Below are 23,438 nucleotides of genomic sequence, written 5' to 3'. Positions count from 1 at the left end.
CATACCCCCAGCATTGAGCTGTGCGTGACTGTAGACTTAGGCTACCAACCATTCTCTTATAAAGTAGTACCTCAGTTTTTGAATGTCTCGATTGATGAACATTTCGGTTTACAAACGCCATAAACCTGGAAGTAAATGCTTTGGTTTTCGAACACGCCTCAGAAGTCGAACATGTGACGCGGCTTCTGCTGAGTGCAAGATCCTGAGGCCTAGCTGTCGGCTGTTTCCGAACGTTTCAGAACTCGACCAGACTTCTGGAACGGATTACGTTCAAAAACCGAGGTAGCACTGTATTTAGGCTTTCAGTTTGGCAGGTTTGGGGTCTAACAAGCACATGTTGAAATGGTGACTGAATAGTCTTCTGAGTTTCGTTTTAATTAATTTAGTTTGAATAGCTACATATTGTTAGTGGCTACTGCATTGAGCAGTGTAGGTAAAAAGTTGTCATTCAGAGTGTTGAAGAACTCTGTATATTATGAAAGGATTCTCTTGGCTACCCACTCAAGCTCTGTGGGGAGCTCAAGGTTCCTTTTTCTTGCCGTCCCTGTCACTTTACTCCTGAGTAGGAGGAACCTTGACAGAAGTCAAGAAAAATGGTCCACTGTTGTGGGAGGAAGCCCTTTTATTGCAAGGAATCAAGTATTATCACCTCAGCTGGCTAGGACAAACCCATATTCTTGGTTCTCTAGGACAGTGCTGTCCAATGGAACTTTCTGTGACGATATGAGTTTTCTGTATCTGCCCTGTCCAACAGACACTGTGCAGTAACCACTAGCCACGGTTGGCTGTTGGGCACTTGAAATGTGGCTAGTGTGACCGTGACAGTGAGTTTTTTTAATTTTATGTAATTTTAATTAAATTTAAGTAGCCATATGTGGCTAGTGGCTATTGTATTGGCCAGAACATCTTGGGAATAATGGTCTTCAAACTTTTTTGCTGATGTACTCCCAATAGAGTTTTGAAATCCATGTACTCCCTAGAACATTTTTAAGCTGACATTAAAATGGTTTCATCGTATGTTTGAAGTTTACAGGGCATTAACAGGATGTAGGAAATATTAAATCTAGTGTGAGGTGAATGAGATGAAGCTTGCCTGTAAAATTTATTGAATAATGTACTCTGAATCTGAAAAATCCACCCAATGTTCTTATCTGTAGGTTTTATCGAATATATCTTGAAAATGTTGATGATCAGACAATTCCACTTACATTTTAAAGAAACAATATTTGTAACCTATATTGCTTTGGTTATTCTAAATTAAGGGGCCAAGCTTCACACTTAAAAAATGCATAGAAGACTGGGAATGACAGGAATCCCTACTGTTTTAAGGTTCCTCGATCAATTATTCAAGGAGGCAGACGGGCACCCCCTTTGAAGAGCACTGCTTTAGAACTCTGAGCATCTTTTCAGCATCTTCTTGACTGGATTAGAGCGGCCCTTGCATTTCACGGCCCTTAGGAAACAGGAAAGGTGTGGAGCTTAACTCTTGACTACAAGTGGCTGGGGGAGGATTTGGAGATCTTGCCCATTCCCTTTAATCACACTCAATTGACAGATTCGTCTCAGGGTTTCTATAAATACTAAGGTCTGAAATAACAACTATTTTTTTTTTTTTAATCATTCACCAACAAATAGTTTGAGTGGCTCCTGCAGTAGGCCCTACATATACAGCTGTGTACCACTTCCCATCAAGGTGTCCACCTTCCAGTGGAGGAGTCAGGCTGCTAAAGCACCAGTTACAGTATTGAGAGCGAGGCCTATATGTATTGTGTTGCCATTAAGCTCACGTGTTACAGTCGCCCACGGCAAGGGTGTGCAATAGGTTGTCAGGAGGTGGGTCCTGAAGGTGAAATGGAGCTGAGTTGGGCAGAAGGGAGTAGAGACAGATGGGCAGTTGGGGTAAAAAGCCCAGAGGCAGGCAGCATAACTTAAGATGATGCAAACTGTAAAGACAGTAAAATATATTTTGTCCAAGAATCCAAAGCTGGAAACATCCAAATAATGCAGTTGTTCTAGAAAATTTGTAAGTGATCAGCTGTTTAAAAAGTCATGCCTTTCAATCAAAGACAAAGTACCATGGTGAAGGTCTGATTTAGAAGCTGCAGATGAATGGGTGGTGGTGTCGTAAAGAAGCATGCAGAAGGGTGGAGCAGACAATTTTGGGCTAACAGTAGAGTGGACATACCAATTCTAGATAATTTACATGTTTTGATAAATAACGTTTATAGTGTTGAATTGCAATTGTGCAAATATCCATTATATATCTTCCTCTTAAATTTATATGCTAGAAGGAAAAAACCAAAGCAATGCATCTTTTTGAACATACAAGAAGAAATGTATTTTACCCTGTGGCCTAGTACTCACATAGTGTATATGTACAACTGAAACAAATATCACAAATAACGATTATAGCTCACACTTATGTAGCGTTCACTGTGTGCTATGCACTGTTCTAAATATTTTACAAATATTAACTTACTTAATCAACATAACGACACTGTACTTAACTATATGCAGTACACTCTGGTATGTTCTATTCTATTTGAACACAGGTAATCTAGCTCCTGAACCACTAGGCCATATGTCCTCTTTTGCAATGTAGTTACACAGCAAGCGAAAGCGCCCAACAAGGGGGTGCACCTGGCAGGCTCTTTCTTCACGCCCCCACGCCCTCCCCCACCCCCTCCTCTTCCTCCCTGCTACCTTTCAGCATTGCCTTCCCTTCTCACCCCAGTCCCTCTGGTACCTCTCATCGTCCCAGACCCCAGCTACAGTCTCAGCTGTCTCCGGAAGTCCCTCACCTAAAACCGGTGCAAAGAAAACCTGGGCAGATGGGGGTGGCCGCTCCCACTGGTATTGAGCAGCCGGCTTACTCCTCGGGAACTGGCAGCTCAGGGTCACGTTGGTCCCCACATGGGGCGCTCCCAGTAGGTGGCAGGATGGAGGAGCTGGTAGCACTGGGGGAGGGGACACTGGTTAAAAACTCACACCCTAGAGACCAACAGACACACACACACCCAACTCCCACACGTATATCCTCTGTCATTTCATTTGCCCCTCCTCCAACCTTCACACTCAGCCATTTAGGGGAGAGACCTGCCTGACCTCCCCTGGGGGTGGGGAGGTGTTGGAAAGTGTGTGCTTCTCACTTACCCAGTACATTGAGTTCTAAAGTTTTGCTGCTGTAGCCCCTGCTCAAGCCTTGACTGTCTTGCACATTCACAAAACAGCTGTAGGACCCGGAGTCTTTCTCCTGGAGGCCCTGCAGCCGCAGGGACACATTCCGGGAGGGCATGGAGTAGACCAGGGATACTCTGGGTTGGCTTGACACGGTTCCATTGATGTACGACAACACCTGGTGTGGGCATAACGCCTCCCCATTATTACATGCGTGCACTGTGCCCGCAGGCTCAGCCAGTTCCCCTATCCAAAGCTGGCAATCCTCAGATACCCCTTATCTGCACTCAACCCCTCTAACCTGTACTCCCCTTTCAACTCCGACCCCCTCGCCACCCTCTCACCACCCCGGGGTCTTCCTCTCCAGAACGGTCCTTGATTCCTTATACATTGTCTTTTCATCTCCCCCTTGCCGTGTTTAGAAAGGCGGTCACAGCCCACTAAAATTGATTTCCCAACCCCCTAATGGGTCATGACCTGCAGTTGGATGAAAGAGAATTAGAAGATAATGAGGTGAGATCAAGTTTCTTCAGTCATTGTGCTCTTTTAGACTTAAGGTATCAAAACTCCAGAAATACCATTAATTTGGAACCAGTCATGTCCCGTATTATTCTGGTGAAATGTCTTATATATTATGTAGTTCTAGGTAGCTGGAGCCTAGGGTTTGAAGGAAGAGGGTGAAAGGACATGGGAAGTAGTAAGAAATGAGACTGGAGACATAAACTAGAGGTCAGATGATGTGCTAAGGAGTTTGGACTTCAAAGAATTTTAAGCTGGGGAGTGACATGGTTAATCTTAAAGAGGTTCTAAAACTGGCTGTAATGTGGAAAATGAATTGGAAAGGGTAAGACTGGAAGCACAGAGATCATTTAGAGGCTTCTTGCAGTAAGCTAGACAAACGGTGAGATAAAACAGTGGCAATGAAAATGAATAGAAGAGAATCGATTTCAGATATATCAGTATCAGTGGAGCTGTTTGGAGAATCTGAAAATTCTAATTTATAGGATTTGTTAGATCTTAACTTGACACACAACTCAGCTGTTCAGTGCTCTTGTAACTTACAGAGGATTCTTTGTTGTATCCTCAAGGATCATCACACTGCTTCATAGCTTACGTTTTTAGAGTTGGTTCTAGGACCCAGTGAGATCCAATAAAACACCACTTGAGGACAGTCCTGCCTCTGTTACCTCTAATGTACACTCTATACCAGGGGTGTCCAAACTTTTTTCAACGTTTTTCACCAAGGGCCATATGCGGTAAAATACCCAAACAGCCAGGCCACTCACTTGAGGTGAAGTACGTATTGCCTCACCTGGTTTATTTAAGTAAACTCAATATATTTTTGGAATTTGCTGTGGGCCAATAAAAAATGGATTGTGGGCCGCAGTTGGCCCACGGGCCGCGCGGTTTGGACACCCCTGCTCTATACAGACAGACTCTTTCGCATTCTGATTTGCTCCCCAGTCTTCAGAAGGGGTTATTCTGCCTTCTGTTTTTCCTCTTTTGTAACATTACCATAGGGTAAGAACTAACGTTCAGATCTAAAATTTAAAATGTTAATTGTCACCGGGCACTCAGAAGTATATGGTCAAATCACCAGGTTGAGGGTTCCCCCCTTTGGAAAGTTATATCTGTGTAATGTTTTTGGAAAATGGGAGAAAAAACTTCTCAAGTTTCAAATGCAAAGACCAGTATCATAAAGAGCTTTAGATTTTAAACAGCTGTTAGAATTGCTGTGATTAGGTACTCTTTAATTTCATTTCTGTTGTGGGGTTCATGCAATGTGTTCTGCCTGCTATTTGCCATTGCAAAAACTTCATTCAGTGTTCAAAATGAAGGCTTAATGAATCTGTGCCTCGTATGCATATGTTACAAATTACCTGGAGTTTGTCATCTATGCCTAGTATTCCTCCCCCTGCATTGTTCTGAATAATTGAAAAATGTCTACATATTGGAATAAGGCATGTATTTAAATCTGTATAATTCTTACCTATTTTTAGTTGAGAGAGTCCTTGAGAGCCAATGGGAAAAAAATTTTTTTCTTGGCACTAATCAAGTGAGTGTTATCTTGTCACTTAGTGGGATGTGTTGTTATTCCTTAGGAAAATACAAACCTGTGTTTATTCTCAGACATTTTAGGAATAACAGCCATCATTATTTTTTTACATATGTGTTCTTGGCTGTATTCATAAATTACATATTTTGAGCAACCAAATAATACTTCATTCAATATAAATTGATGCAGTAGAATGGAAGTTATTTATTTAGATATGTTTTCTAGTTGCATTTTCTCAACCTATGTAAGACTACTTTGTTGTAATAGCCTGAATTTTTGAAACTCACAATATTGTTTCTCTACTATCTACATTCATATTACTTCATTTATCCAAATAACTCAATTATGTTTGTGATTGATATTAATAAAACCAGAATAAAGTTTATATCTACCAAAAACTGCTTTTATTATTATTATTTTAAATTTGTAAATACTTTTCTCTAAGTGAAAAGAGCTGGTTTATGATTTAGAAAGAAGAGTGTAATTGGTCAAAAGGTACCTCAACCTTATATTTGATCCTCCCAACTACCATATGAAATCTTAAGGAATTTTTATGCATTTCATTTCATTCATTCATTTAGCAAAAATTTATTAAGCCACTTTTGCATGCCAAGCATTGATTTAGGTGCTGGGAATACATCAGTGAACAAAACTGGGGAAAAACAAACAAACAAAACAACCCTGCCTTCAAAGAGCTTACATTCTGATAGAAAACAAAATTTAAAATTCTGATAGAAAATAAAATTTAAAATATATTAATTTAAAACAATAAACACAATTAGAAAACCTCTCAGATATGTTATTCCTTGATATCAGCCTTATTGACCTTAGAAAATTTGAGCTCTCTACTTTTCATTATGCACAAGAAATAGAAATTCATTTGCCTTTGCTTTATTAAGAATGATTTACATTTCATATTATGCCTTTGTATTGTGATGTGTCCAGTTGGCCTGCCACGCAGCAAAGTGCCACGTTAGAATTCATTCACTCATTAGATAATGAGCAGCCTGTGCCGGGTCCCAAAGATTCAGCAAAAGCAGGTAATGTTCCTTGTTGTGTGCAAATTAGGTTCATAGGTGGACTTTGAGAGATCAGAGTTGTGCTAATTTTAGAGCAGTGTAAATTGTTTTTCTTTATATAAGTATTATAAACCACATTACAAAATTAAGAGGAAAAATAAAGAGAAAAATTTTAATTTTAGCATAACCACATACATATCTATGAAACATTATTTTTTTTTAAAGTGTTGGTGAATCTTTTAACTCCATGCACCAAATTTCCATATACCAAAAACTGGATGAGAAGTCTGCATGCTTTTTGTAATACTGAACTCTAAGAAAATATATGGATTATTGGAACTTCTTGCTTGATTCACGCTAAGTTTTGCCTGCCTCCTGCTTCTTATGAACAGGTTGCCCAGTGAGCAAGGCTGAACCCTCGCTCTGGGTTCCTGTTTTTCTCTCTTCGTTTATATGTCAGTATTTTAGGCACCTTATTCCTGCCATATAAACCTTTGAAAATTGTTAAATAGTTTTGGCTTTTTTTCTATAAAAGAAGTATGATCAAAAAGTTGAAGAAGCTGTGATGATACAGCCAGGTGTTTCTAAAACTTGAGTAATGTGTGGGCAAAAATGTGTATATAACAATGTTACTTATTATGTAACAAACCTAAATACATATAGATGCCTTTCATAGATCTCACATGTTAGCATACAAAAACAATTAAGTTTAATAAAAAGTCCTAATAAAAAGAAAATTAAGCTAGTATTCCTTTAATATTGGAGGACAGCTTAGCTGAAACCTATTTGCTTTTTAAAACAAGTTTCTGATACTGAGTGCTACAGTAGGGTTCTTTGAGTTTATTCGTCTTGCCATGTACTTTGTAATAAAACTGCTGCTGTTTTTCTCTACTTGAACTAACCGTTGTTTATAAGGCACCTTGATCTCCATGTAGTGTGACTGTCATTTTGTAATAATAATAGCTAACATTTACTGAGAGCAAGTTATTAGGCAGACACTGTTTTAAATTCACTACTTATATTTTTCATTTAACACAAATCTATGAATGAGGTACTATTATTAGCCCTGCCTTACAGATGGAGAAGTTGAAGCACAAAGAGATTCATTTGTCTAACGTCACAAAGCTAGCAAGTGGGGAAGCTAGACTAAGCAGTCTGACTCCCTGTTCCTAACCACTTGATTATAATGCTCCCTGATGAATCATCAGCCTACCTCGATTACATTTTGACAACTGAAATAGTATTTTGGCAACAGTGTGATCATAAATAGTCATAAATGCAATACCAAAATCGCATAGCAACACCCACCCAGAGGGCCATCATTATGCTTATACATGGTTCTTATAGAAATGAAAACACAACTTAAAAAAATTCTTGCAGATTACTTCATGGTGTCCTAAGATGATAAACACAATGAGAAACATTGATTTGGAAGTCCCATGGAAGAATTTAAAACAAATAAAATTTTTATTATAGAAGACTTATTCAGTCATTCATTCAAGTCTTTTATAAATGATGGTATTTGTTGGACTACCAACTCCTCTTAAAGGAAGTAAGTTTGAATTATAGAAGGAATAGAGTTACTTTTTGACAGTAAAAGCAGGTAAAGGTGTGGCTGACAAAGGATACCAGGGAATGTCCCTTACCCTACGCCTGCCATTGTAACCTAATGTAAATGGTTTGGGTACTCTTCTCCTGAGAGATGATGGGGATGAGATGAAATAAATATACCTAAAATGTGAAATTTTTTTGGTAAAATATGAAATAAATATACCCAAAAGGAAAGCTAAAAATAGCCTGTGAAGAAAGCTAAAAATAGAATCAGAAAATAAGAAATCAATGCAGGGAGAATAGGAGTAATCCAGGAAAATATGGTTACTTCAGCTGTATATTAAAATGACTCCCAGCAACTGGCAAAAGGTAAATCCGGTGATTTTCCCATACTTTTTAATGTCAGCTGCTAAAGAGAAGCATAGTAGGTCCTAGTCTTGAAACCTAAGACTTAACTCACATTAGACACACTCTGATATTGACCTTGGACCAGTTGTTACCTTTCTCGTAGTTCTCTTCTGTTAAATAAGGATGCATCACATGTGTGATACACTGCCTAGACCCCACCTCCAGGAATGAGACACGGGTCAGTCCCGTCCTTCCAGCTGCCTGGAGCGCTGGTTGATGATGGCTTCCGGTTGGATTCTTCCCAGGCACTTCTCTGTGCCCAAGGAAGCTGTCTCCCCCAAGGTTAGGCTCCCTCTCAGGTGGCAGCCTGAATCCACTGAGTGGTCAGTGCTGAAATGCAAAGGTGCAGCCTCCTTGCTTCAAGTCAGGACAACTCTGAAGGGTCATCCAACTTCCGTCCCTCGCTCTGGGATCGGCTGACACCTCTGCCCATCCTGTCCCTCTCAGTCTCACTAGTAAACCTGCACGCAGTCTCCTCAGGCTGTTTTCTGGGACCCTCTCAGCATTATTGTAAACATTAGGAATAATAATTGTAGACTGCTTAGACCAAATCTCAGCACCCAGTAGGCATGAGAAAATGGTAGTTATAGTTTACCTTCGTTATACGAAACATTGAGCCACATAGGGAAAATGTTTGATTTCTGTTGTATGAAAAAACAAACGTTTTTTCATACAACCATTGCTTTTAGCAATCTTTATAAAGGTAAGAATAAAATATAAAAATACTGCCAAATGAGCTACAAAAAGTGTTATGATTGCCTCAGTTTCTTTCTAACAGCTTTCTAAACTTCAGGTTGCCCAAGAATAGATGCAGAGACTTAAAACATCATTATTTTCATGTTTTTCATAGGAAGGGTATGTGACAAATATGAAGATGTATTCTTTCATGCACTCACGATTTGTAGTTTACACCATGTAAATGCAAAAAAAAAAAAGTTTTTGAAGTAATTCAGTATTTACCCTTTTTTTAAAAACAGTTGGCTGAATCTTGACTTAATGCTTGTATCCAGATATCTTGATGGAGGATTTCTAATAACCTTACTTTTTATCCGTGTCAAGATTATTTCTTTTTTTACCCACAACCAAATACATAAAATTTACTTAATGGAGAAATCTATTATTATAGGTTATCTTTGCATTATAGATGGTGGTTTTTAGTAAGAAAATAGCTACAAAACTGAGAGAATCACATGGTCATCATATGAAGGGAATAAAGTAGCCTACTGTTTGGGGTGGGGGCAGGAACTTCTCTGCACAATTTCCTTTTTAAACATTAGTATCATGAATAGAAGAAAGTACCTTTGTGTTTAGGGAGCAACAGAATTGTAACGATAAAACTGTGTGACCTTTTTTGTAATTTGTGTGTATGTACCCATGTGCGTGTGTAATTCTTCATTTTTAGACGTGATGATTGTGGAACAGTTAGTACGTAAGGCAGGGTGTTTGTATGGGAGGACTTAAAAGATGAGTGATTCTTCCCTGCCATCCTAGACATTTTAGATAATTCTCTTGAATGTGTTTTCTCAGTTATCACATACTAATAAAAGTTAACATTTATAACATCATCCGAATACCAGGTTGAGGTGGTGCTCCAGGGTATGAAGTACTGAGAAAAAAAATTCAACAGAGATGCTAGTATAGCAACTTCAGAGGTGATGGAGGAGGGCAGATAAAATCACCTTCAGCCCAAGGCAGTTCTTCCCCAAACAACTGATTTTTCCCCCTTTTATGGGGAGGAAGTTCGAGACAAACAGTGTTGTTATCTGACAGTCTGATGAATGTAACCACCTGTTGCTGCTTATGTCTGAAGTAGTTAAGTAGTTTAGGATACCCACTTTTTTGACCTGTCTTCTTTTAAATAGAAAAGCACTTTGAGGATTCCATGTCTAGAAGGATTCTTGTATCCCAGAGAAGCCCTGAAACAGGACCACGCATGCTGGGTGTGGCTTTCATTGTGCTGCTGCAAGTAGGAGCTGTTGTATGAGTACCTGTGATTTACCACTGGTATAGGATTAACAACTTTATTGCCACATGAATATAGTTCCTTGAGCAATGGAAGATGTTTGGGTTTCACAATTAGTATTGTCCACCTTGAGGCAAGACCCTCAGCTGCTAGCATGGGGGAAACCAGAAAAGTGAGGACTGGATACGCATTGAGCATCAAAATTTCCTGCATTATTTATAAGTTCTGTGCAAGAATCTCTCCTTCATGAAGACAGTACTGACCAGTTATAGACACAAAAGTGAGTCGTTGATAGCCAGATTCCGAAGAAATACAGCTGGTAGAATTCAGCCCAGGGAGCCCGGAGCTCCAGAGAGGTAAGATCTCGGTTTCTGGTAGTCCTTCCGTTTGACCTTACAAAAATCCAGGAAACAATTCCAGTCTTTTTCCTTTTTTTTTTACCTTTGACAGAACTACTGTATATTTTTCATATTTATTTAGGTGGTAAGGCATAAGAAATAATAAAGTTTGGACAGAGCTGCAGAGCTCCATTTGGCAGGTGACACCTGCCCCCAGAGAAAAATATAACAAGAATGGCAGATACTTTTTTTTTTTTTTTTTAGTTTCAGGTACACAAGACAAAGTAATACTTAGACGTTTATCATTTATATCCCTCACACTGTGTGAACCCCCCTCCCCCATCCACTATCCCTCTGACATCACACAGAGCCATTACATTTCCACTGTTTCTATTCCTAATGCTGTACTCTGCTTCTTGTAAGTATATACATATAAACTTGTAGTTGACATTTATTATTGTTCAGCTTCGGCTTCAGGTGTACAGTGCAGTGATCAGGCATCTACATCATCCCTGAGGTGGTCTCCCTAATGAGACAAGTGTCCATCGGATACCCTACAAAATCTTTACAACATTATTGATTACCTTCCCCAAATTAATTTTCAAAAACCCCTGGCCATCTTGTGGTTGCCGACTGTTTTCTAATCTCCTCACCTTCCCCCTTATCCCCACCCCCCCAACTAGCAACCCTCAGTTTTTCCTCTTTGTCTCCAAAACTGTTTCTGATTAGTTCATTCACTTATTCTTTTCTTTAGATTCCACATATAAGTGAGATCATAAGGTATTTGTCTTTCTCTGTCTGACTTATTTCACTGAGCATAATGTTCTCTAGGTCCATCCATGTTGTTGCAAATGGTAAGATTTCTTCTTTATGGCTGTGTAATACTCCATTGTATAAATGTACCACAGTTTCTTAATCCAGTCATCTACCGATGGACATTTCGATTGTTTCCATGTCTTGGCTATTGTATATAGTGCTGCAATAAACATAGAAGTGCATAAAGATTTTTGAATTAGAGTTTTGGATTTCTCCAGATAGATACCTAGGAGTGGAATTGCTGGATCATAAGGTAGTTCCATTTTCAGATTTTTGAGATACCTCCATACTGTTTTTCATAGTGGCTGCACCAATCTGCAATCCCACCAGCAGATACTTTTAAAACAGCCTTGTCCTCTGCCATTAGCCCTCTTCTGTTACAGAGATACTAATTTGCTTTGCTAATTATAGCTGTATCTATTATGTTTTAGGCCCTTTTCTTTCTGTTCCTGCTTTTATTCAGTATTTTAGGAGCCCTTCCCACCTTGGAATTATTGATTTTCTTTGCTAAGAAAAATTTGATCTTCTTGCTAGTGATTTACTACTTTTAAATTACCTTAATTCATTTACTTAAAATATGTTGAACAGTACTTATGTGATAGGCAGTATGCAGGGCTCAGGGAAGCAGTGAACACGGCTGATGTAACCCCTACTCATGGAGCTCACAGGCTAGTAGAATAGCTCTCTTTGGGAACAACATTTTGTGGGTGGCATTTGGTAATTTTTATATGCCAAATCCCTTCTGAAGACATACTTGTCTTGGGGCCTTGACTCCATATTTGTAAAGGGAGGAAGTTGGACTAGATGATCTTGAAGGTTCTTTTCTACTCAAAACTTCCGTAATGTGTTGGAAGTTGGAACCTGGTTTGCCATTAGAGCCTTGGGCAGTTCCCCCCCACCCCCCGCCCCCGTCAATCAGTATATTACAGAAAGTTTTATGAAAGATATTTGGCATTGCGACTACAAAGGAAAGTGGTCACAACTTACATTAACGTACTTGCTTCCAGATGTATGAGTTTCCCTGTTTCAAGTTGTTGCCTTAGGAAATTTATCTAGATTCTATATCACTAAGTTAATCAGATAATGGTCAAGTACTGTGTGATACAATTGAAACAGATAATCAGCGTAACTTATGAATCATTTAAGATTGCTTGATTGCACTTCAGAAAAAGGTTTCTTCCCCAAGAAATAGAAAATGCTATATTTTTGTAAAGAGTGAGTTGACACCCTTGTATGATTCTTTCAAAAAACGGAAACTTGGCTAATTTACCTCTTAAAGGAAATATTGAATGCTGCTTGATCTAAATGGGCAGAATACTGAGTAAACTGAACAAATTGTACTTAAACTGGTGTCCCAATCGTTAGAATTCCTTGCAAAACCTAAGTCTACCTTGTTTTAGGGTTTCTGACTAATGCTTATTATATTCTTTTATGGAAGACATAGCCACATGATATAGAGCAGAGTTTTTTTTTTAATCTGAAGTTCTTATTAACAAATAGGCTCTTCAGAGAGTCCGCGTTCCCCTTGAAATTGCAGGGAACAGTTTTGTATGTGCATTTTTCTGGGGAGGGGATCTATGACCCCAAAAAGTTGAGATCCTCTTCTCTGGAGAGGAAAAAGAACAGGAAAATTTAAGAATAGATCTTCCATTTGCCAAAACTTCCTATGTAGCTTTGAGAACTGGGGGAGTGTAAAACAAGTGCTGTATTTTTGTTTTATTGTGGTTTTGTTTGTTTGGTTTTAAAGGGTTTAGGTGATTGGCAAGTCAGTTTGCCAGATTTTAGTTATAGGAAACCTAAGAAAATAGGTAGTAAAAGTTCTGCTGGCCCCCAGATGGATTTTTGCCATAGATGACTTCCTAATCACTAAGTGGTACATCTCTCTCTGTGTGTATATATATCCAGCAATTTATACTATGTATATTTTTAATATCCTCTTACTGCTTGCAGAAATGTGTTTATTTCAGGTGTTTTTTTCTTCCTACTTTGTGCTCACAGTAAGAAAACAAAACTAAAGAAATTTTGAGTCTTCCTTAAAGATACTGAAATAAACTCGGTGTTGTTTTATTGCCTCAATTAACTAAGAGCAACGAGTTGTAAATTAAAATAAAGCAGTAATTTAGTTTAAAGGAAGAAGATAATTTAACAAAGACTTTTTTTGTTTTGTTTGTTTCAAAATACACATCTGCTTAAGCTGAGGTATTGTTTTCAGCGCTTTTATAAACCATCATTGCCTGGAGACTTGCTCCCAATGTAAATTTCCCCTCTCTCTCTTATGGAATATAATATGTGATTTTTAAGACTTTGTTTGCAAATGAGTGTATTCTTTATTTAATTGTTTGGGTTCAAAGAATCTCAAATTTATCATATTTAGTTCGAAGATGGTTAAGATAAACTATGCAATCCATTTCTAGTATGGCCAGTTTGACAACTACATTTGAAAATCTGTTTCACTGCTTGTTTTTTTCTTATAACATTGTTTCCTGCTGTTATAACCAAGCTCTCCTCCCTGCAGTTGGACTTTATTGTTTCATCTGACATCTTAGACTGATCATGCCAGTGTTTTCTACACAACACGTTTATATAGCTATTATGCCTTATTTCTATTCCTCCTGTTACCACCCTGTCCCACTCGTTAGAACAGTGGTTTTGTCATGGTGCTTATTTCACGATTGTATGAAATGGGGCAAATTTTGAGAAAATGATTGAGCCACTAGCAGAATTGGTTGGCACGTGCCCATATGATTTGCTGAGTTTGCTTCTTACCTTGCCATACATACCACGGAAGAATTCAGTTCTTCCCACTTTCTGACAGTCGAGGGAAGGATTGGAGGACACTGACGCAAAACAAACTTTTTTTTTTTTTTACCCCCAAAGTAGCTTATATAATGTCAGAAAGGGCTTTGATGAAACCACTGGCGTACTTACAGATCTTATTTTCCAAGCCTTTCATTATATTATTTGCCCTTTTCTGAACTCTACAATTTCCCTCTCTTGTAGCTGGTTCGATGCCCAGAACTGAATGCTGTGCTCCAGCTGTGGCCTCACCGGTGCTGAATAGAGAGGAAGAGCCACCTTCATAGCTTACATGTGATTCCTCTGCTTATACAACCCAATACTGGATTTACTTACTTTGGCAAGATAGCTGCGTTGTGCACTGTATTTAATGTTACGTGTACTGTAACCCTGGGTCTTTCTCTGCATCGCTGCCGTTGAACCCCCCAATCCTGCCCATCTAAAACTCCTGCCTTTGTTTACCTGCCCCTCCCTCCCCGTAGACTCCCCTTACATTCATCCACAATGAATGTCATCTTTATTCTCTCATTTCTTTTCACTCTAATCTTAAAAACTTGGGCAAAACTTGCCCTCTGTCTAGAAATTGTCAGTTGTCAGCCATCATTTTTCTCCCTGCTTTGGTAATGGGACATCTTTCGAGTCTTTTCTTTGGTTCTCCTTTTGTAGTCATTAAGCAACTGGCACGGTGGCTTTAGGAAGCATTCACTTGGCGCCTGGCATTTCTTCCAAATCAAATACCTATGAACTCTGATTTGACCACCTAACCAATTTGTTACCTACACTTTAGTTCTCCTATCCGGATTTTCTGGACTCCTCCTGATCTCTGTCCCTGTGACCTCATTCCAGATGCAGCTCTTCCGCCAGGGAGGAGACAGTAGCCTCGATTTGCGATGCAAATTTCTCACAATAAGGAAAGTGTTCTTAATTGTGAATGAACAGTCTTTAATAATTTTAAGCCAATTCTTTCCCCCTGAGATCTTAATGTTTTTAAAAATGCTAGAGTTTAAGTTACTATAAATTTCTAAGATGAGTGAGATAAAGGAAGAAGGAAGGGAAGCAAGGTTTTTATGCTGAGCAGGAAATAGGAAATGGTTCTCCAAGAAAAGCTCAACTGAGGTTCTTGTTGAGTTTGGTGCAGCTGTCCAAAATAGGAAGTGAGACTTCGTTTTTCCTAGAATTTGGAGCATTATCTTAATTTCAGATTTAGAGTTGGCTTGTTTAGGACTGTTGGACACACAATTATTTAATTATAAGCTTTGGTGAATCATTCAGAGTGTGGAAAGTGTAACCTGTCTGATTTATTATGGGTGCTGAGAATTGGAAGGTGTCCGTATGTCCTCTTTATCCATTCCTAAAGTCCCTCTAGTTTAAATCCCAGTGTTTTCTTGCAGTAGCAGTCAAGCTGATGTTTGAGTTCTTTCTTTTTTTCTCTCTTAGTTAATGTGTCCTATGTAAACAGCCTCTCCTTGAATCAGTGTTGTTTACTGAACCCAGAAGGTACCTCGTGTATTGATATTTTCAGAGAGTAAAAATCAATTTGGAAATCTTTTTAACATTATTTCATTACATCAGATTTTATCATATGATGGAAGATTACCACGTATTTTTCCTTCAGACCCCCAATAGATGTTTTACATACTCAGCATGTTAACTATTAAAGTGTATTACATATGTACACTACAAAGAAATATAAAATATATCATCTGACTGTTCTTCCATATCTAAAACCATTGGATGTTACTAGTTTTCTCATTCACAGTTAACATAAGCCAAGTGAAATCGTCAGCTCAATTTGGTGGTTTCAAAGAAAGTAAATCTTTTCTGTGGTTTCCCACCATGTGTATTGTCAGAGTGTGGTGGCTTTGCTAGGCCTCCATCTTGAGAAGTGTGGCACCTTTCTTCAAAGGAATTTAGTTGTATTCCTTGACTTCTGAGAAGACCCTCAGTGACAGAGCTGACTGGGTCCATTGTGTGCTGAGGGCTCTTCTCTAAGGCAGCCGGTCAGCTGTGAGCATTGGCGTGCTTTCCAGCTCTATTTATGGCCTTGCAAGGGTGAAAGGGACACGGCTAGGACTCTCCATTTACGGTCCTTGGAGGAGTCGAAAAGAGTGGTTGGGGTGTTCTTAGAGGCAGCAGCTAGACATTGTGAGATAAAAATAAATTGGCAGGAGATGTTTGCAATTCCAGTTCCAATCCCTGCCAGGAGGGCAGAGGGCACTGGGAAAGGGGGGTTTGTAGAAAGTCCAATGAGGTCTGCTGCCAGCATTTGTCTCCTTCCATTGGAAGCGCTGCTGACAACACATAGCCCAAATTCATTTCTGATTTGTTCTAGAAAGTTTAGTGTTAGGTACTTGTGACTATCCTTTACAAAGAGAAGGAAGGAGTACTTTTAAAGAGTGTAATATCAGAAACCTTCATTCTTGAAGGAGTCAATTAAAGCACCAGAAGAGATTTCGAGAGGGAGAATGAGGAAGGTGCTTATGCAGGGGGTAGGCTGGCCGGTTTTAGGATGGACAGGGTGACGTTATTCACTGCTCTCTTTATATCTGAGAAAGATCATCGTATGTGTCATACAGTTATTATTCCTTTGCCCATCTGGATTTCTGGCATCAAGGGACAGATCCACAAAGTATTTAAGATACTGTCTTCTTGTGGTTTGTCAACTGTAATTTAAAGATACTAAGCTTTCATGAGGCGCTATAAAGATTTTTGAGTTATTTTCATTTGGTGAGAACAGGTGATATCTTATGGAAAATAATCTCAGGAGAAATTCATAATCTGGATAATGCATACACATTACGTCTTAGGTGAACTGGTTTTGCACAGTTAGGTTAGAAAGCATTTGGGAGCCACCTGAGATAAAGGGTCTTGTCTCCAGAAAATTCCAAGTGGAACCCACTAGAGTAGAAGGAGCAACAGAAGGCAGAGATGGAATAGAGACTCAGTGTAACTAAACTAAATTTGGAAGCTGGGACTAAGTCCTTCATTTATCTTTTGAAATATTGTGTAAGATAGAATAAGATGTACCATTAAACTAAGGAAACTGGGCTAGTAATCAGAAATATGCCTTAGAAGATCATGAAGAAAATTGAAGGGTTGTGCAAGATAATAAAATTATCCAGGTTTTATCTTTGAACTTGCATAATGATATTTATTTGCTGTGTGCCATGAGGCAGAAAGAGAAGTGAAATTGGTTTAGCTGGCAGTTTGAGCTGGAAAATAGACTAGTTTTATTGGCTCGTTTTTAGACATAGGTATTAGTGTGTTGTTCTTTTTTTTCTTTTTAACTTTTATTTATTTTATGTGTGTTTTCCCAGGACCCATCAGCTCCAAGTCAAGTAGTTGTGTCAATCTGGTTGTGGAGGGTGCAGCTCACAGTGGCCCATGTGGGGATGGAACCGGCAACCTTGTTACGAGCACCGCGCTCTAACCAACTGAGCTAACTGGCTGCCCCTAGTGTATTGTTTCTTGATAATGGATGTTTGAGACTGGGAATCTGTAGCGTTATTGATTTGACCTCTTTTCGCAACTTTCCCAAAGACAGAATGAGTCAGTAAGGAATATGGACTATGTAAGTAGTATGTTTTACTAGCTGATTCGTTTAGGCAATTGATTTTATCCTGTAATCCTTCTTAATCGAGAGTAAGGAAGGTGATATTCTTTGCTTTGGGAATTCTTCTTTCTGTCTTCCCTTCCTCCCTTTTTCTAAATTCTGGCACAACAGCAGCTCTTTCTCTTCTGTGGCAGGGGTACATCCTATTGGCTGGCTGGTATTTCTTGTTTTCTTGTTTTTTTGTTTTTTTTTTCCCCCCCATATTCTTTTGAAGTGGGGGAGGGGGCATAAACGTGTATGGGGTATATGCAATAATGTTGTAATGTTTCTTGTTTAATGGATAATTAATTGCAAAATAATTGTTTGAATTATAACATGTTTGAGTAAATGCTAAATTAGTATTTTTTCTAATATAATAATGAATTTGAAATCTAGCAATCCTGTAACAATGTGTCTATGTTTGTCTGTCTGTGTCTGTCTAATAGTAATTAATATCTGTGGTCCGTACCTGGAAGAGGAAGTACAGCTTTAAAGGAATAACAAAAGACTTTGTGTCTTAGACCCTTCGCAGGTGTTACAGTCGGGTGAAAGAACATGGTGTTGGGAAAAGAAAGAGCAGTTACACATTTGAACAGTTGGAACAGGTGTTTGGTCAGGGAGGATGGGATGCTCAGCCCTGCCAGCCTGTACTTATTAACAGTAGTGGCTTGTACCAGGAGCTGGAGTCAGATGGCAGCACTATGGAGGAGTATTCACAGGAGGACTGGGGAAACCACAGTCAGGATCTCCATGGCTACCCAACAGATCAGGAATTGGGTAAGAAAGCTGACATATGTGTGCTACTCGTGTGTGTGTGTACATATACCTTTCTGTGTGCACTGGGATTGGTACCGATGCCTGGGTCGGCACAAGGCAGAGCCCCTCTGTGGGGCACTCTGGGCATCCTTGGTTTCACCTTCACCTGCCCATTAGTGCTTGGTGTTGGTCGTTTGGTGATACGGGTATCAGCAAACCTAAAGACATAGAATTCCTCATTCTGAGCTACACAGGAAGCTCAGTAACAAAATCCTATGCAATTTTAAATATCCTGTACCCCCTAGTTCTAAGATGACAGCCACGAGCACTGACTCTTGGCCCAACTGCTACAGATGTAACTATATCTTTTTCTTCCTTCATCCCAAATCCTTTTTCTTTTCTGTGTGTGATTTGGAAAAGATCCTCTCCCAGACTACAATCTGAACAAAAAATGAAGGGAAGCCTTGGTTTGTCTTGAAAAGAGCTCATAGTTGAGCTTTATCAGTGATCATACTCTTTCAGACTTTGTAAAGGTCCCATCCCAACAATAGCTACAGTGATTTATCCAGTCTTAGCCTTAAAAATGGAAAATGAAACTCCTGGCCATCAAATCTCAACTTGTATGGCCTAATAAAAGAGTATATGTAGTTGCTTTTTGTAGCAAATGCTCCAATTTTGATTTTCATGAATTAGGAGTACTAATCACGTTTCTGCTATAGCCACTGTACATTAATAGTAGTTTGTGTGATGAGTAGTCACTTACAAGTAAGTGTTGTTACTCCCCAGTGAGGTTCTCAGGCAACCCCAAGGAAGTACAGGAGGACTGGCACTATCAGTGTGCTTCCCCAGCTCAAGATAAATGTCCAGGGACATAGTTTTACAGAATTCCTGCTGACGGAGAAATGCTAATTCAAAAGAAACAGGATTAAGATTAAATGTTAATATTTCTTATAACTGCTGTTTTTAAAAATAACCTCAAATACTGGAAGAGAGGGAGAGAAGAAAGAGGCTATAAAACTGTTAAGACGAACACGATGTGAGAGAGAGACTTAAAGATTGGAAGGAAATAAAAGCAGATGCTAAGTGATCACTACCTCTTAATTTCAAAACAGTAATAAGGTCTTCATTACTTTGGTATAACTCTGGTTTTGCTGTAAAAAGTTAAGTCACCCAAACCTTTTGGGAAAAATAACATGCAGAGTTTGTTGATCCTGATATTGGGGGAATAATTGCGATGTAAAAACCTACCTAGAACATCTAAAGAGCACAGAATTATTTTCATTCTTGTTTCTTTAAAAATCACATTTGCAGTGAAATTCAGCTTTAAGCTGCTAGCTAGAAATTTAATGGTGACCTTGAAGAATTTTATATTTACAGAGCTAGTTTCTGATCTTGCATATGAATGTATGCATCTCATTATGTAAGAGTTATATTTATAAATCTGGCGTTGAAACTAGAATTACGTCCTCAACTTGGAAAGTACGGAATGAACAGTAAACTTACAGCTATGTGTCTACATAAATGTATTCCACCACTTAGGAAAATATAATTTGTGTCAAACACTGTTTTTCAGATGAAATACCTGTCACAAAGAGAACATTAAAAATAAAACAAGAATCTTCTGAAGAAGCACAGTAAGTAGAGGCTTTACCTTTTACCAAGTGTATTTGTCTAAGTTGAACGACCGTTGGGAAGGTGCTTCTTCAACCATTTCACTGAGGAAGCATGTCTAGTCGTTCGTCCTCATCTTCTTAGCAGAAGCCTCCCAGTGGTTAACCTAACACATTGAGAATTTTGTATACAAGAAGAAGAAAGATGTACGTTACGTGAAAATAAGCGTGTTTGTGGTGTACTGTGTGTGGATAGAGATATGTGGGTGTTTAAATAAGATAGAAAGATGAGTCACAGGTCCCTGCGTTTATCTGGAGTTAAGTGACATGATAGAAGGGCTAGAGGGATACTTAAATTTCTTAAATAATATCACATTTGGGGAATCAAAAAGCAAGCTCTTCGATGACCTATTTATACATGTGGGAAAGGAAGCAGTAACTGGAGGAAAGACTGAAAAGGTCGAGGACCAGGACCTTCCACTGGCTCGTGTCACCTATCTACTCCCTGAGAGTTTAGCAGTATCTCTTTTATAAGAACATCACCGTTCTCTTTGAGTTTCCAGATATATCATGTTTTCAGTTCTTTTAAATAACTTTAAGTAAATCTCTGATTGAATTTAATTATTGAGGAGAATATATTAAAAGATAAACATGGAGGAATGTGAGGACCACCATTTTTTCACCTGGTAAGCGTGGAGCAATAATAGCACCCACTTATTCTGGTATACCTCACGCAACACAGGTAATCCTGATGTTTGAGAGATGGTGGAGGAAAAATAAAAAGGAAGAGTCAGGTGGAGAGGACTGTGATAGATAATAAGCCACGTAATGAAGAAACACTGTTAGTTGTTTTCATTCAGCAAACCTCCACCGCCACCAACACCCCTTTAAAACGCTTGTTCCTTTTTCAGAGTATCTCTGGAACCAAAGAATTCCCAGTGTCAGCTGATTCCATGTCTGGGGCGAGGGTGAAAGTTTAGGGATCAAGAATTGTTCCCCCAAATTGTAACCATTTCCTACTCCTCAAAAAAGAAGTTTGTGACTCTGATCAGTAAGTTTGAGGCCATCTCTTGTTGGGAGGTAGGTCTCTTTTTAAATTGTGACATCAAAATATCCCAAAGGAAGGGAAACTTTGATGAGTATTTTCAAAAATGAGTTATTACAAGCCTATACCTTCGGACCCCTATTCTCCAAAGAGGCCATGGTATCTTTCACTAAAATGTCCCATTTCTCCCTTTAACCACTCGGGACCCTGTTAATGTAACTGGGGATGAACTCAAACTTCACAGAATTGGTGTCACCAACCTCAAACTATGCAAACTTTTCCTCTGGTTGGAACGTCAGCAATCAGGAAATATGACAGTTTTCAAGGACCATTTCAATAACTGGGTCTAGTTCTCATTGTGCCCCATGGCTTTGAAAAGCTTACAATGAGTCTTAAGCCCAGGGAGCTTCAGACTGAGGTCAGATCAGCAGGGCGGGAAACTGACAGGCTCTGCAGAAATACTCAGCCTGTGCTGCTCCTTCTCCAGGTTTCAGATCGCAAGGTGAGAAATGTTATAGAAGTTCCTAATAGGCAGTTGATTTTGCAGTGCAACAGTTTCCTCAGCGCTATTCTTCACTGATGATTTGGGGCCGTGATAGCGCTGGGTACAATAATGCATTTGGGCATTGGTATTCTTTCTCTGTAGGTGTGTTACAGGGGGGACCAACCTGAATGAGCTGACATAACCTATAGTTATAGTCTTCCATAAAGAAGAGTCACCTATTTTACTCATTTATTCAACACTTACGTATCAAGTACCTGCTGTATGGCAGGCATTGTGATACACCATTGAGCAAAACAAGCATATATCTCTGCCCTCCATCCCAATTCCTTAGACTAGTCCTCCTTGAGATCAGTGAAATACTTCAAAAGAGGACACGGAAGGATGGTGGCTATTTCTCTTTAAAGCATTGACCCATGCGGAAACATGATTCTGTATCTTACTTAGCCTCACAAGCACCACAGTATAAATATTAGAAGAGCAATCAAGTGCCTTTGTGTACTCTGCGAAGAGGGACAAGCCACCAGGAATGCAGTGATTTCATGTAGATGGCCATTCTGATATTCGAGAAACTTTCAAGACAAACTAAAGGGTAGAGGATAAATCCAGCACAGTTTTTAGCTCCAAGAAGCAGCTGATAACAAAATGTGAGCTCTTTGTCATCTGACAAAAAAAGTCAAGGAGAGTAAAAGGACAAACTGAGAATGACTGTGTGGAAGATCCCCCAGTTTGTTCCAAAAGCTTCCCCTCTGGAACATTTGAGCATTGAATAGGAAGTTTCCCGGGTCTCTGTCCTTCCAAGAAGCTGTTAGTAAACCAGCGCATCTACCCTCTTCCTTGCATACATTTGATTGTATGTGAGTGGTAGCTGAGTATTTTTGTAGCTTAAGTCTATGATTGATGTAGAGGGTAATAGTTTGTTGCTAAGTTAAGATTTAACAAACTTCAGTCTTCCAGTATCAGTTTTGGCATACCTGAAAAGCAAACTTGTAATTATCTATCTATCTATCTATCTATCTATCATCTATCTATCTATCTATCTATCTATCTATCTATCTATCTATCTATCTATCTATCTATCTGTCTATCACCATGAGGTATCAGTTACAATTATGAGTTAAGCAGCATGTGTAACAAGAATTTCCTACATTTTCTGTTTTTACTCTGTTAACTGTCTAAATCAAAATCGAGATTTCTTTTGCTTCCCTTTATAAAATATTTTCTAGAATAGTCTCAAAATCTCATTATCTTGAATTTTTCTCTTAAAAGCTAAGCCTAATGTGGACCTTTTCCACCTGAATTCTTGGGTCTTAATTCTGTGTTAAACAGTTCTTTTAAATTTGATAGTAGTAATGAATTTCAGACAAATAGAAAAAACGTCATTTTGTTTTTTATCAGGTTATGACTGATAATCAGTCATCTATTTTCCTACAGCAAGCATGTATGGGCCAAAATTATTAAACTTTCAGAATTTCCCGGTTAGAAATTAAGCTGTTCATTATTTTAAATGAGACTGGATACCTTTCCGAGTATAGCATCCTTCGCCTGCTTTTGGTACTTAGGTTTGAAGTCCATCATGCACATTGTAACAGCCAGTTTAAAAATTTTGTGATCCTTGGGTTTCTGAAGTCCTAGGGTCTTATGTATCAATAGTTACTAAGATTAATACAGCCAGACTTTATAAGTAATGGAAAGCAGTTTATCAATTTCTAGAAGCTTCCTGCGGGGGAGTTGGTGTTTCTCAGATTTTAATACTATGATTATCTAGACTTGTACTGTCCAATATGGTAGCCACTAGTCACATGTGTT

The 23,438-nt window shown here is 38.9% G+C and overlaps 2 protein-coding genes across 5 annotated transcripts in view; one reads left to right on the top strand and one right to left on the bottom strand.

Annotated features, from left to right (window-relative positions):
- MSANTD2 (Myb/SANT DNA binding domain containing 2) overlaps positions 1-23,438 on the top strand; it is a gene marked incomplete at its 5' end in the record, with an annotated part of 30,341 nt that overhangs the window by 4,067 nt on the left and 2,836 nt on the right. The window contains 3 exons of one of the 4 annotated variants that reach the window (XM_081037978.1): positions 18,238-18,493; positions 20,046-20,106; positions 20,994-21,107. In XM_081037978.1, coding sequence (XP_080894104.1) covers positions 18,238-18,493; positions 20,046-20,106; positions 20,994-21,054 — 378 coding nt within the window. In that variant the 3' untranslated portion in view covers positions 21,055-21,107. Of the gene's footprint in view, positions 1-14,328; positions 14,419-18,237; positions 18,494-20,045; positions 20,107-20,993; positions 21,108-23,438 lie in introns of those variants that run through there. The other 3 variants (XM_081037976.1, XM_081037977.1, XM_081037979.1) reach the window with 3 other exon arrangements.
- On the bottom strand, positions 1,784-14,106 carry LOC308492606 (endothelial cell-selective adhesion molecule-like; the record flags this gene model as incomplete). Its single annotated transcript, XM_081037779.1, has 4 exons — positions 1,784-1,857; positions 2,730-2,957; positions 3,154-3,355; positions 14,095-14,106. The coding sequence occupies 4 exons, from the start codon at positions 14,104-14,106 to the stop codon at positions 1,784-1,786; spliced, it is 516 nt and encodes a 171-aa protein (XP_080893905.1).

Source organism: Rhinolophus hipposideros, assembly GCF_964194185.1.
Source record: "Rhinolophus hipposideros genome assembly, chromosome: 24".
Classification (NCBI taxonomy): Eukaryota; Metazoa; Chordata; class Mammalia; order Chiroptera; family Rhinolophidae; genus Rhinolophus; species Rhinolophus hipposideros.
The sequence above is the reverse complement of the archived record's forward strand: the minus strand, read 5'-3'. Positions and strand labels throughout refer to the sequence as shown.